At 37.9% G+C, this 12,965-nt stretch overlaps 1 protein-coding gene across 4 annotated transcripts in view; it reads right to left on the bottom strand.

Moving 5' to 3' along the window:
• LOC136422794 (dedicator of cytokinesis protein 9-like) overlaps positions 1 to 12,965 on the bottom strand; it is an 84,974-nt gene that overhangs the window by 2,635 nt on the left and 69,374 nt on the right. For 2 of the 4 annotated variants that reach the window (XM_066410672.1, XM_066410673.1), the window contains 13 exons: positions 11,058 to 11,150; positions 10,869 to 10,925; positions 9,485 to 9,610; positions 8,690 to 8,803; positions 6,900 to 7,115; positions 5,647 to 5,704; positions 5,190 to 5,228; positions 4,574 to 4,683; positions 3,981 to 4,103; positions 3,660 to 3,773; positions 3,044 to 3,103; positions 1,393 to 1,539; positions 617 to 827 (listed from right to left, as the gene is read on the bottom strand). In XM_066410672.1, coding sequence (XP_066266769.1) covers positions 617 to 827; positions 1,393 to 1,539; positions 3,044 to 3,103; positions 3,660 to 3,773; positions 3,981 to 4,103; positions 4,574 to 4,683; positions 5,190 to 5,228; positions 5,647 to 5,704; positions 6,900 to 7,115; positions 8,690 to 8,803; positions 9,485 to 9,610; positions 10,869 to 10,925; positions 11,058 to 11,150 — 1,468 coding nt within the window. The remainder of the gene's footprint in view (positions 1 to 616; positions 828 to 1,392; positions 1,540 to 3,043; positions 3,104 to 3,659; positions 3,774 to 3,980; positions 4,104 to 4,573; positions 4,684 to 5,189; positions 5,229 to 5,646; positions 5,705 to 6,899; positions 7,116 to 8,689; positions 8,804 to 9,484; positions 9,611 to 10,868; positions 10,926 to 11,057; positions 11,151 to 12,965) is intronic. The other 2 variants (XM_066410671.1, XM_066410674.1) reach the window with 2 other exon arrangements.

The raw sequence follows: 12,965 nt of genomic DNA, 5'->3' as shown, positions 1-12,965 counted from the left end.
CATAATACATGTATTAGGGGAAGGAGTGGAAAGCTGGTGAAAGGAAAAGGCTCAGTTAGAAAAATAAAAATACAATCATGTGGTGTCTTTATTTTCAACCAGCACACACTTCTTCACGTAAGGGAAGGAATGGGAAGCTAGGCAAAAGGAAAAGTTTAAATTTAGTTTAGTTTAGGTTTAAGTTTTTTGAGATTTATCAAATTGGTGGAAGGATTGACATAACAGGTGACTATCACCTTTTCAAAAGGTGTTGCTAGTAACATAAAGTGTCTTCATCTTTAATCTGTACCAAAACCAATACTAGACTACAACCAAAAACTGCTGACTATTAGCATATTTCAGGTTTCTGGACTTCAGAAATTCCCAATTTTTTGCCACATCTGTGATAAGGTCATAATCTCAAGCAGGTCAGCAGGTAGACAAATCGAAGAGACTTCAAAAGGAATCAATTGTTAGACTAAAACTAGAGATCAGCAACTGAACTTTCTAGATTCCAGAAGGATATTTTTGTTTTATACCATTGGAAGAAAACCAAGAATTGTTCAAATTAAAACAAGTCTTTCTAAGTACTTTTAAAGGTTTTAACGGACAATTAAATTTTCAAAAGTCGCCTTACTTGTCAGAATTGTTCTTCTCTTGTGCTGTTCCTCTAAGGCACCGTGGGCTTTCCCACTCTGTGTGAAGGGGGTCTCAAACACGAAGCGGCGGATGGTGTTGTTCTTCTCAAAGTCTGTCCTCCTGTCCTCCAGCTCCTTCTCGTCAAAGTACGGCTCGCAGTACGTGACCTGGATGTACGCATACTTGGGGTCCAGGTCCTTAGCCTTTACCTGTGGAGTACAGAAAATAGTAAATATAAAAAATTGTCACTGAAGTTGAGTACTATGTAGAGCTCTTAGTAATCATTTTTAGATCTTTGTCTATTGTTCACCACAGCCTGTTATAGAAAAAAAAATCAATGTACATCTTACTGTAAAGATGATCTTTTACTGGTCTTCACATAAATGACAAGTCATTGCACAATACTGGTAAATATAGTCCACTGGAGGGGACAAAAAATGGATCTAGTTTTCAATAAGCTCAACTGGTCTTAACAAGAAATCCATGTACAACCCCCAATTTGCATGCTACTGACAGAGCTTATCATCCATATTAGTATATGATAATTTTGAAAGCTAAATGTAAATGTTGCACGTTTCAGGAAAGCCATACTGTTAGCATGCAAAAGAACCCACCACACTTACTGTCTTATTAAGAAGAGCTGCGGATATTCCCTCTTTGCTAAAAACTATTAATCTCTCTTCCTCAATGTGTTGCAGAGTCTATTCAACCAAACCAATAAAATGATCAGAAATAAACAGAAGACATAGAGATATGTGTTGTATACAAACATACCTTTCCAGACTCTTTAATCATCTTGACGTTCCCGACTCCGAACTTGTCGCTGTAAAGCCTCTCTAGTCTCTGGTTTATCTCAGACAGAGACGTGACCTTCGGCTCCTTGTAGATGTACTCCCTGCCATCTTCCTCCTCAAAGAATCCCTTTCAAGATAAGAAACAACTTCTTATAAGACATAGAATTTAAATCAGGCATGTTACATGTGCATGTCTTACCAATGATAAAGACCAAAACAGTTTGCAACAGAATCAAGAATCTTCACTTACATCTAATCAAATGGTGAAAACTGTATAATGTTACTAAACATTAACTTTGTATGGGGAGCTACTTTCTTGAGTTGGATTACTAACTTAAAGGTAAAACTTGAACTGTAATTTTTTTTAAATGAACATTTAATCTTCCGAAATTCCAATATTTTCCAAAATGATCTAGCAATTACCTTTAAGTTATCAAATAATTTGCTTAAATATAAGATAATTTGTCTAAGAGAGGACCGTTGCTTGTATAATACAGGCTACTCAGTGCAATACAAAATGGTGGAAAGAATATTGTGTAAATCTTAGTCGCTCATGCTCAATGCAGCTATGCCACCTAGCAAAACTAATGCAAACTGCAAGCTGAGCAGCCAGGTGGTTGTGTTGCAATGTATTCAGAGGGAGAAAAAATAACATAGAAGAAAAATGGCGACCTAAGCAGGTAGTGTGCAGCTAGGAGCAAAGGAGTAAGGTCAGTGCAATGTCATTGGTACGGTGTCAATGCTGAGTGACACTGTTAACAACAGCTGGAAACTGTAGTACATGTACATGTGGACTTCCACACTATTGCAGCTTCCATCATGTTGTGTCAAAAACACCTGCATCACTGCACTTGTAAAAACTATAAAGCCTCCGAAAAGTATATTGCAGGTAGTACAGTAAGTAATGTTACTACCACATACCACACAAAGTAAAAATTATGTCAAAGTGTAATGTAAGTTGAGGAACTGCTCCATAATGGTGACAACATTGATCCTTTTGATATAGATAATCCGTAATCAGTCTGATAACAATGATGAACACTTATGATAATTTTTTAACACGATCCCTTTCTCGTGCCTTTTCTATTCTCAATTTCATAATTTTCTATTCTGCAAGCACCACCCCTCAAATGAACCAACAAGAAGTTCGCAATGTGTCCTTTTATATATTTCTACAGCTAAAACGTCCCAGACAACTGTAACAAGTTGTAACACTTATCTGTGGCTGGTACATGTAGCTTCCAATGTCTTTGTACAAGAATGTACTTTGTCAAGAATGATAGCGTATCAACAATGTATTTTGCAAATTGGCAACAACATTAATCCATCCAACACACACAGAGGCAAAGAAAAACAATACGCTAAATGCTACACTGTACACAACAGCTATTTCTTATTCTGTCAAAGTCCTGCGAGGATACAGCAAAATTAGGAAATAAAACCATTATATGACAGCAGTAATTATAAGACTAGTGAAACAAATTATCTCCATGCTGTGGTTCTACAGACAAGACTGGACCACGCAAACATGCACGACGTCATGCAGTGCTCAGAACAGGCTTCGCACAAGACAACTGTGCCAGACGAAAAGAAACAACAGACAAGAAAATTTTAGAATGTGAGGTCCTCACATTATTCCTCATACTCTGGCTGAGGCTTGGGCTGGGACCTACCAGAAACTCCTGCCATTGCTGGGGAGGGAGCATTGCATTACCGAGAGAGAGAAAAAACACAAGATTTTCATGTCAGCATCTTTACAATTTGCCTATTTTCCAAAAGCATCAGAATGGATGAGATATCATCAAATTGTTTGAAATCACGATTCAAATACGATCATGTGAGATTTGCTCCCAACAACAAAATAAATATGTATCTGACGAAGATACATGTGTACCACATTCCTGATATATTCTGAACCTTCTCCACTTACCTGTGATGTTATGCAAAGTGTAAAACACCATTTGAAAGGTGGTAGTAAGAAGTTTTTTTTCATTACTCTACATAAAACTGGAGAAATGTGCAATACAACATCAAAGGACAATGCTTGAAACGTTTTTGGAATAACACATCATTCATACCTAACTATCTTCCCGATTCTGATGTCCAAGTCTGTTAGTAAAACACGTACATTGTAAAAGCCAAGGCTGCAATCCCTAAACTATGCCTACTACGAGCCTGCTACTACAGCAAGCAATCCTTTCTAGCAGTATAGCTAAACAACCTTAAGAGGATGTAACTCTACCGTACCTGGCCGTAGAAAGCAACGCGGAAATACGTTCCCAGCAGCCTCCTGCCCGACTGCATCACCGTGACGACCTTCTCGTACGATTGTGTCAGGTGTCTGTATGCGTCCGCAAGTCTCTGCGGAAAAAAAAAAGAGTTTTCAGTTGTTGTTTTTTTGGGTTTGGTTAATGACATTACTCAACTTGGAATCTCTAGTTGGCAATTTTGTAACCTGTAAACATTCTACAAGTCTGTGCAGAAAGATGATATTAATGATTTTTGTCAAAGTTTGAAGATTTCCAAGTTTGCTGCATTATTTTGCATGTGAACACTCAGATACTTTACCTGAAACTCCCTCCTCTTCTCATAGATGGGGATGATGAGTTTGTAGACCTCCCCCAGAACCTCATATCTCTCTGCCTTCTCCAGCGCCTGGGCACACCTCTCCAACAGTTCTACCAGCGTGTCCTGACAAACAAACAAACAACATTTATCATTTCAAGTAAGTAAACAGTATCAATTATGACTATAAGTAATAGTATACTTCTTTATGCATATGTTTGTATACTGATACGGTCAGATGGAATACAACATGCAAAAAATACAACAGCAAAAAATTGTAACAATTCCATAGTTCAAATCCAGTATCAGAATTTTTGACAGTGATGCATGATGCACAAGCGAAGTGCATTCAAATGATTCTATGCAAGCCCATGTGATACAAGTAGAATTCCGTGTGATAACCAAAAATAACATCCGGCCCAGAACACTCGTATGGAACATTAGCATGGCCCAGGTATGACATAAAAAGATTTTATAGATTGTGAATTTTCTTTTACAAATACAATATGTACAATGTATGTCTTCCAGTTCCTAAAATACTTTTCAGCAAATACAAATATTTTTCCTAAAAAAAAAAAAATTAATCACTAAAGCACCTCTGTGTAGTGGACATCCTCAATCCCCGAGTCATCTTTGATAGCCGATTCCTCTGCCTCAATATTGGGAGAGATGATCCTAAAAGCTGCACAACCCTTTGGGTACACTCCTATAGAAAAAGCAATAAAACATAATTGGTAAATGGGTGGTCTTTCCTCCTTCTGGGAAGTTGGGCACAGCACTCATTTTCAATGTAATTTGGATGTTAGATAAAGATGAATAAAACTATTGTCATATTTCTAAATAATGGGTGGAAAAAGCATGTAATCCAAGATGGCTTTGATTTTTCATTAGAGAGAAAATAAAGAAAACGACATTGAAAAACATTAAAATTTGAATGGAATGTGTTTTAGTACCAAGGACAGTGAAATTATTAACTGGGCTAAACTATTACACTGTTGATTCAAGAGCCAAGAATACCATTCTTAACAATTTTGACTAATGTAATCAAAAATCACAGTAAACAATCAAAATTGAAGGTGAAATTTCAGGAGCCTGCCCATGCAGATTTAGTCATTACATTACAGTGATGGTGTTAATCAAGTTAGTGTGCTTAGCCAATAGGATTTCAGTAAGAATGCTGTGTCTTTCTAAATGTGGTGGAGCTGCCTGTACCTTTAATGTACGTTCTTGTATTGTTGTCGGATTTGTCGTCTGAAAGGCAAATCCGGGCACTGATGAACTAAAAGTTTCCACCACTCAAAACAAAAGGGAATCTACCAGCCATACAGACATTCAATAATGCAACTGATATCAAATAAGGCAAACAAAATATTTGGCATTCGTTCACATTTACAACTCCTGTACTAACATCCTATCCTGTGAAACATCACACATATATGTACATGTACCTTAAAGAGATTTAAAAAATGCTGAAAACACGTCGCAGACTGCATATTTCTATACATTGTAATTTGCAAATTTACATTTTGGTCCACCTTTTTTTCATTGTAATATCCAGTATGAAAAACTGGATGCACTGGAAGAAAAGGATGGCCTGATGTGCACGGGGAAATCTAAGGTTCAATGTCTAATAATATCCATCATTGCATTTTGTTGATTTTCTACTAACCTTTTCTTTTCAGATACTCTGCTACTAAAGCTGCAACATGGATGTAGCACATAGCAGCCTGGAAGAAAGGAGGATCAACATTGTAATACACTGAAGTGTTTTCATATCACAAGTCATATAAAACATCTAATGAAAAATCTATGTGCTATGCAAGGAGTCATTACTTGCTTGATGATTCCTACCGGTAACCCATTGATTCTTTTCATTTAGTGGTCTACTAACCATAAAGTGATACCGTACTGTATATGTATGGTACATTATGTATTGAACTACTGTAAGTGGAAATTTTACTTAGGAAAATTTTTGCTTCAGAATATACAAGCACAAACAGTTATACGGTAGACTACAGCAGGGTGTACATACCCTTAATGGAGTCTAGAAATGATTGCATTTCTTGAAAGAATACTGAAACCGTTTCTGTTTCTTTTAAAAGTAAGCAAGGTCTAAAATGCAAATGTTTTCTACTAAAATAAGGTGTGCTGAAATTGCCTGTCATGACAATATGACATACATTTTGAAGCATCCAAAAGGAATCTTATGATTACTGAAATATGAAAGTGGGCATCTCATTCGACTTGCAGTACGTTGGCAACCTCTCAGCAACTAAGCGATTTGACGGAGCAAATTACATCGATAAAAAAACAAATCTTTTTACGCTTTCTTTTTACGTTGTCTTTTTAATCCTACGTGTGCATTTCGCATGATATTCCCATTATAACTATAAGGTCAAGGTAGGGTAACAGAAATCCAATTTAGGTCGCAGCTAGGTCGCCAACGTGCTGCAGTCCAGCTAGATACTCGATTAAGTGTTATATGAGCTACTGTAAAATGCAGAAATGTTCGCGGGGATTTAATTTCGCGGCAGGGAGAAAATAGAGTGTTCGTGGTGGCTTTGAGTTCGCGTTTGAAACATTGTAGTAGCGCTACAGTCACACAATGGAACTGCTTTCTGTTGGTTTTAAGGTCACGGTAAAGAGTTTGCCGCGAAAACTACGAACATAAAACCACTGCAAACATTTCTGCATGTACAGTACTGTAAAATTAATGCATTTAAGTTTGCATGGTTTATATTTTGCTGTAGGGAGGAAATGGAGTGTTCGCAGTGGTTTTAAGTTTGCGTTTGAAACAATAGTAGTGCTATAAGTGGTTTTCAGTTTGTGCTTTAATAAAGAGTTTGCCGCAAAAAAAGAGCGAACATAAAACCACTGCGAACCTTTCTACATTAGAATTACAGTATACAGTATCTTACTGACCTCTGAGAAATCCCCGTTCTTGTTGTGTATCCTGGCCATACTCTCCAGCCATGTCTTCCTCAGCTCCAGGTTGCTTGCATAGGACTTGGCCAGACTGTACTGGAGGTCCACCAGCATCTCGGGGTCGTTCTCGTGTTCCTTCATCTGCGCCGTCGCCATCAGGACCGTGCGGATCCGCTTGGTCAGGTCCTTCACGTCCACGGGGAAGTTGGAGCACTACATTTTGTACAACACAAATACTTGACATGTTAGACACTATAAGTGATAGATTGACAAGTATAGCATGTATTCATATCAAAATTGTAATAATATGTACAATGTACAATATGTATGAGTTGAGGATTTTACAGATTGAAAAAAAACAGAAATGGATGGAAAAAAGACATAAATTTTTTCTTAAGTTAGTGAAAAGTAGTGATTCTGTTCAGTGATACACTACAACACAAAAATATCTGGCATGTTAGATACTCAGATTACCAAATAGAGAGTTATCGTGTTCTAAATGGAAACCACTGAAGAAAAGGATACTAAATCATAATGATTAATAACTTCTTAGAATAAAAAAAAAGACAAACACAATCCTAGAAACATATCTGGCAAACCGCATCACAGTAAGCATAATCTTTACAGAAGATACATTTCCAATTGTTGCAGAGGAAAAGTTTAAAGTGCTTCCCTACAGCCTCCATAATTATCAACAGAAGAATCTTTGAGCAACGGTGATTAATTGCAGAAACAACATTTTCAATTAAAAAGAGCCCTTCTATTCTTCAAACCTCTACACAACTATGATATACTTACACCTTCCTCATGTGCACAGCATTCATTCACTCAGACTACAGCACTATCTGAATAGAACATCAAAAGCCCATCTCAAGCATACATCGCCTGTTAGACAGCAGATGTTCTCTTCACACATGAAGGATTCCACCCTCCCATTACTACAATCAGTACGCTGGAAAGATTCCCATTTCTAAAGCACTCTAATGGACCTACAGGGGGAGGGTGCCTGTGACAATGTTGATTGGAAAAGCTTCACGCACCATTAACTTCTACCTGTCCAAATTGTGAAGCTACCCACCATGTAATTGTGAGGGCGGAGCGATATATAGATTTGCATTGTCAAAAAATCTTTGTAAAACCAGTCTACCAAAATTTTTGTTGAAACAGGGACTACTACAGTATATACTGTGTGAATGTTACTGTGCAAGTTTCAATTTTGGCGAAGAATTCAGACCTATGGTAACTGTTGTTGCTACTGTGTGGACTTGCATGCTAATAGAAAGGGTTGTAGTCCTTATAAAAATGTAGGATGTTAGGTCATGGTCCACTGTTCATTGTACTAAAAGAGCCTCCCCAATACACCTAATCTGTAAACACTGTCCATATATAGCATCTGTCTCTGCATGGTTAAAACATAGCTTCCACAAGCTGGCCTTCTTACAGGGGTATGGATCATAGAATCCGGAAAAAATGGGATAACTGGCCAGTAGAGTCAGTCCAAGGTAAGGTTCAAAATTCCCTCTAACTACGCCTGCGAATGAAACCCTCTGGTGACCAAACTCCCCTAGCAAATATTCTCCCCATAGCTAGGTAGTTAGTCTGGTAGAGACTAGTCAAAACTAATGGAAGAAGCTTTCCAGTATGCTAAAACTGGACTTTTTTCATTAATTTTTCTCAAGCTAGGATTGTTAAATCTGTACCCACCATCATACTGCAGCATGTTGAAACTGACAAAATATATATTTTCACTATTCTTCTGGAGCTAGGATTGTTAAATCTGTACCCACCATCATACTGCGGTCACTGTTGGCATAGTTGTTGATGATGGAGAGCGAGTCCTTGAAGCGGGATCCACTAAGGCCTATCACATCACTGATCAACTGGGACACGTTGATGATGACCTGACAAGAAAATATTCAAAATTAAACAACTTTTAAGACCTGGACATGAAAGATTCAAGACACTAGATTTTAAAAAATCTAATCAACTGTGAAGTGAAATATCTCAGACTTTGACAATTTTTCAAAAATTAAACTACAGCCTATCACATCACTGATCAACTGGGACACGTTGATGATGACCTGACAATAAAACATTTATAACAACACTTAAGACATGAAAATAAAAAATTTAAGACAATAATCTAATTATATTTGCATTCTGACTGAAATATCTCGACAAAAGTTGCTTCAGAAATGAAAGTGGCCTATCACAGCACTGATCAACTGTTTGAACCTCATGTGTGTACATGTAGGAGAGACTCTTTAATTCACTTGTCAGTCATACTTTACACGTTCTACTCTATACACTTTGATGTGGCAACTATAGATACTAAATATGAGGGAAACATGCAACTATATTGTGCAATTCAGCCACTTTGCATGGCTGCCAAGCAATTTGAATAAACAGTTATGTTACGAGTTATGTTATGAGTCTATGTATGGTATGTACACGGTTTTTAATTTCTGGCAAAAACTTCACTCTCAAATTCTGGTAAAAAATAGGCAATCTTTTTTCTGAATCAAAAACAAGGCAAGTGTGAAATTCTGGATTAAAAACAGTTCCATCACAGGGAAACTTACTTGCAGATGAACCCTAGTGAATCCTCTCCGCTTGGTGTGTTCGTAGTTACTCCTCATGAGCAGGTAGAGGAGCCCGCACGCCTCGCTCCGCGTGGACTGCAGCTTCGAGTTGCAGCATTTCAGGATCTGTAATGGGTGTGGAAAAATCAGAAGGCACTGAATGTATGCACCAAGCTACATGTACATGTAGTCTCTATAGCAGGCTCTGTACAGTGTGTGGAAAAGTCAGACAGCACTATAGGACTTAATGTATGCACCAAGCTAGTCTCTATAACAGGCTCTTCTGCTTGTCTTGTTCTTGTGCCTTTTTTATACTGATAAACTGTTTTCAGACTGTTACTCTTTATTGATGACTTATTGTTTTCTGTGGGCAATGTTGTAGAAAGTGGGAGCCATTGGACAATTGGGAACAATCAGAAAACTGGATGTAATCTGGTAAAAATAGTGTTGAAACTCTGACCAAGGAGACTGCTATGGAGGCTATAGGAACACTCTGGTCGACATTAAACACTGCCCAGCAACTTACAGTTGGAAGTCGAAACATGTGCACGACACATGACTACAAGTAATCATTCAGTTGGGTGTTGAACTATACAATCTTGCATTGTGAAGAGGAAGATAGTTTTTGGATGCTATATGACAATATTCTTTGAAAACATGCATACATTTTTGTCTTATACTGTTCAGATACTTGTGTGTGAATCGTTTAGCAAGTTTCATCTACATTCATGAGTATAATTTTCACCACATTCTTTCATGGCACAAGTTTAACCAACAACATTTACTGACTCTTCAGCGTACATGTTTTGCAAACAAAAATTCATTTTGATCGCACAGACGAACAGTATCAAATATGCAAACCAGACAAAAAAAGTACCCTACAAACGCAAATATGTGCAGTGCAAGCGTAATGACAGGAGTGTGACCTCAGGGTCACATGATCACACAGCTTCACTGGTAACCATGGGAGACCAAAGATCACTCCTTCCATCTGTGTGTCCTGGTACAACACTACTGCCATGGTTCTGAAGGTTCTAAGGGACTCCGACATTCTCACTTGCATGCAATCACCATTCATTTGTGAGACGAAGGAGGTTTAAACTGAGTGTGAACTACTAGTATTCCATTTGATACATCTTCTGGATAATAGGGGGTCTGTCTAGCTGAAATTCTTTGAGGAAACTTGACCTAAATTCATAGGCAACTAGAAATTCAAAACATGAGAAAAAATGAGTAAGAGGGTAAGGGAAAAAAAGGACACAATAGGAGATAAACTGAGGCCTGCGTGAGCTTGATATACATTAATATTTTACATTGTGTATTTGTACAAAGAGTGGAGCTCGAAGTAATAACAATGTCGTTCTTTCGGTAGTGTGTCTCTTACCTGGTAGCATAAGGCACCACACAGCTTAGCACTGCCACTGAACAGGGCACGAGGGAACTGCAGGAAAAAAAGATAAACAGTCTGGTTACAAAACTTTATCAACACAGATCAATATATCAAAAATTATGTACAAATCTAGCTAGTACAAAAATGAACGGATGGATGGATGACAGTTCATTAATTTCTCACCTTGTTGATGAAGGATCGTAGACAGGCAAACACATGCCTGAGGAGAGTCTCTGATTGGCTGCCTTGTAGGAAGGACATGTAGAGGTCAAACACCTGGAAGAGATGGCAATTTTAGTCAGCAACTGTTTATAGAAACTTTTCATTGTGAAGCAACAGAACTTACATGTGTAACACTAACATGTACCCCTTAGGCCACACCAATTTAATTTCTTGGTTAACAGATTTTTTTGGTAAAATTTTAGCACGAGGACATCATTAAAACAGAAGGCTGGGGTGAACACTTTCACCTGACCCTGTTCACTCTCTGAAACTGTGTGCACCAAAGTACAAATTTCCTCTGAGATTCTGTTTTCATGTTGATTTTCCAATTAAGCATTTTTTTTTAAATTCCGTTAACCAAGAAATTAAATTGGTGTGGCCTTACAGATCTTTATCAAACCTTTCTAACACAAGCTACATTGTACATGTACATTGTATTTCTATGAGGTTGACTTTACAGCTGTTATACATGTATATTATATCACTCATAAATTTCATATTTGCCATAATTTTCTATTTCAAAAATTTGATTTGTAGTTTGTGATGTCTAGATCCACTGCAACAGTACATGGCATTCCTGCCACATTATAAGCATTGGCCAAAAACCTTGAACAATATACTACATGGGGTCAATAACCTTATGATAAACTGGGTCAGTGGAGTTACAATTACAATTTGTTGTATACATATGTATGCTTGTTGTTTCAATGCAAATCACAAAGCCAACCTGACTAGAGATTCTCCTTGTTCATAAATTTTGTAATCAAAATGACACTGTGACATTTTATGATACATGTAACGTTGGGTAACATAAATTCGGGATTTTTCCGATAATGGTTGACTGAAATCAATCTAGCAGAACAATAAACCATCCTTTTTTTCTATTATTCTGTCAGTATCATGTACTATCTTTGCACTAATCATATATATGGTAGATTTTGTCTCTAGTCGTGCTGACACCATAATATTTCAACTTGAAACTATCGTCCGCCGCACGAACAATGACGGTGCTGTCGGACAGGGGGGCACATTAATTCGGGAGAGAAGATTCGTCTTGAATATCTTACCGCTAATCACAGCTAAATACAGCAGCTATTCGTTCCATCCTTGGCTTGAGGAGAGTGCTATGGATATAGACGTGTCCAAGTAAAAAAAAATACACGAAAAAACGGCCGTACCGCACGCATCAGGCCTTCGGGAACAACCCGTGTGTTGAGTCGGTAGAACGTCACTCAAAGTTCACCCCCACCGTCATGGAAATTTGTACATTATTCATCGGGGCGTTAGCTGGATGCCGTAGAAATGGTAATACTACTATGTCCATGTGTTTCTGCTTGTGCTAAGAGCAAACTTTGAGGAAAATATCGCCATCAGTCCACTATCACACGCAACATTTGGACAAAAAAAGTGTTCCTCGCAAACGTTTGTCGTCTGCCGAATAGCAGGATTCTGGGTAACGAATATGGCGGCGGGAAAATTGACCGTAGTGCCGTAGCCATTGGTTGTAGCAACAAAGAGGCGTTCTGATGATTAATCACACTTAGAGTCCAGTTGTAGGTTAGCAAAAGAGATTCTAATAAGTTGTATTGTAAATAATTGTGTTTAGCAGGAAGCGGATGTGACATTTGTCTTATAAACCAGCGAACAACTATGTACATATAATTCTCCCACGAAGCCCTCAGACTGTGATAATAAGGGACGGAGAGTTTTTGACGTAGCCAACTTCTAATGCATGGTTATCGAAGCTTTTCAGACAGTGTTCTGAATGCGTTAGTCTGTCAAGTTTGCATTTCTAGCGGTATTACTGATGTTGCATCTAGCACATATCCCTAAACACCCCGTTTTCGAAAAATCCCGAATTTAAGTACC

The sequence above is a fragment of the Branchiostoma lanceolatum genome, chromosome 17 (assembly GCF_035083965.1).
Source record: "Branchiostoma lanceolatum isolate klBraLanc5 chromosome 17, klBraLanc5.hap2, whole genome shotgun sequence".
NCBI classification, from domain to species: Eukaryota; Metazoa; Chordata; class Leptocardii; order Amphioxiformes; family Branchiostomatidae; genus Branchiostoma; species Branchiostoma lanceolatum.
Note: the sequence above shows the minus strand (reverse complement) of the source record. Positions and strands in the feature narration are given on the sequence as shown.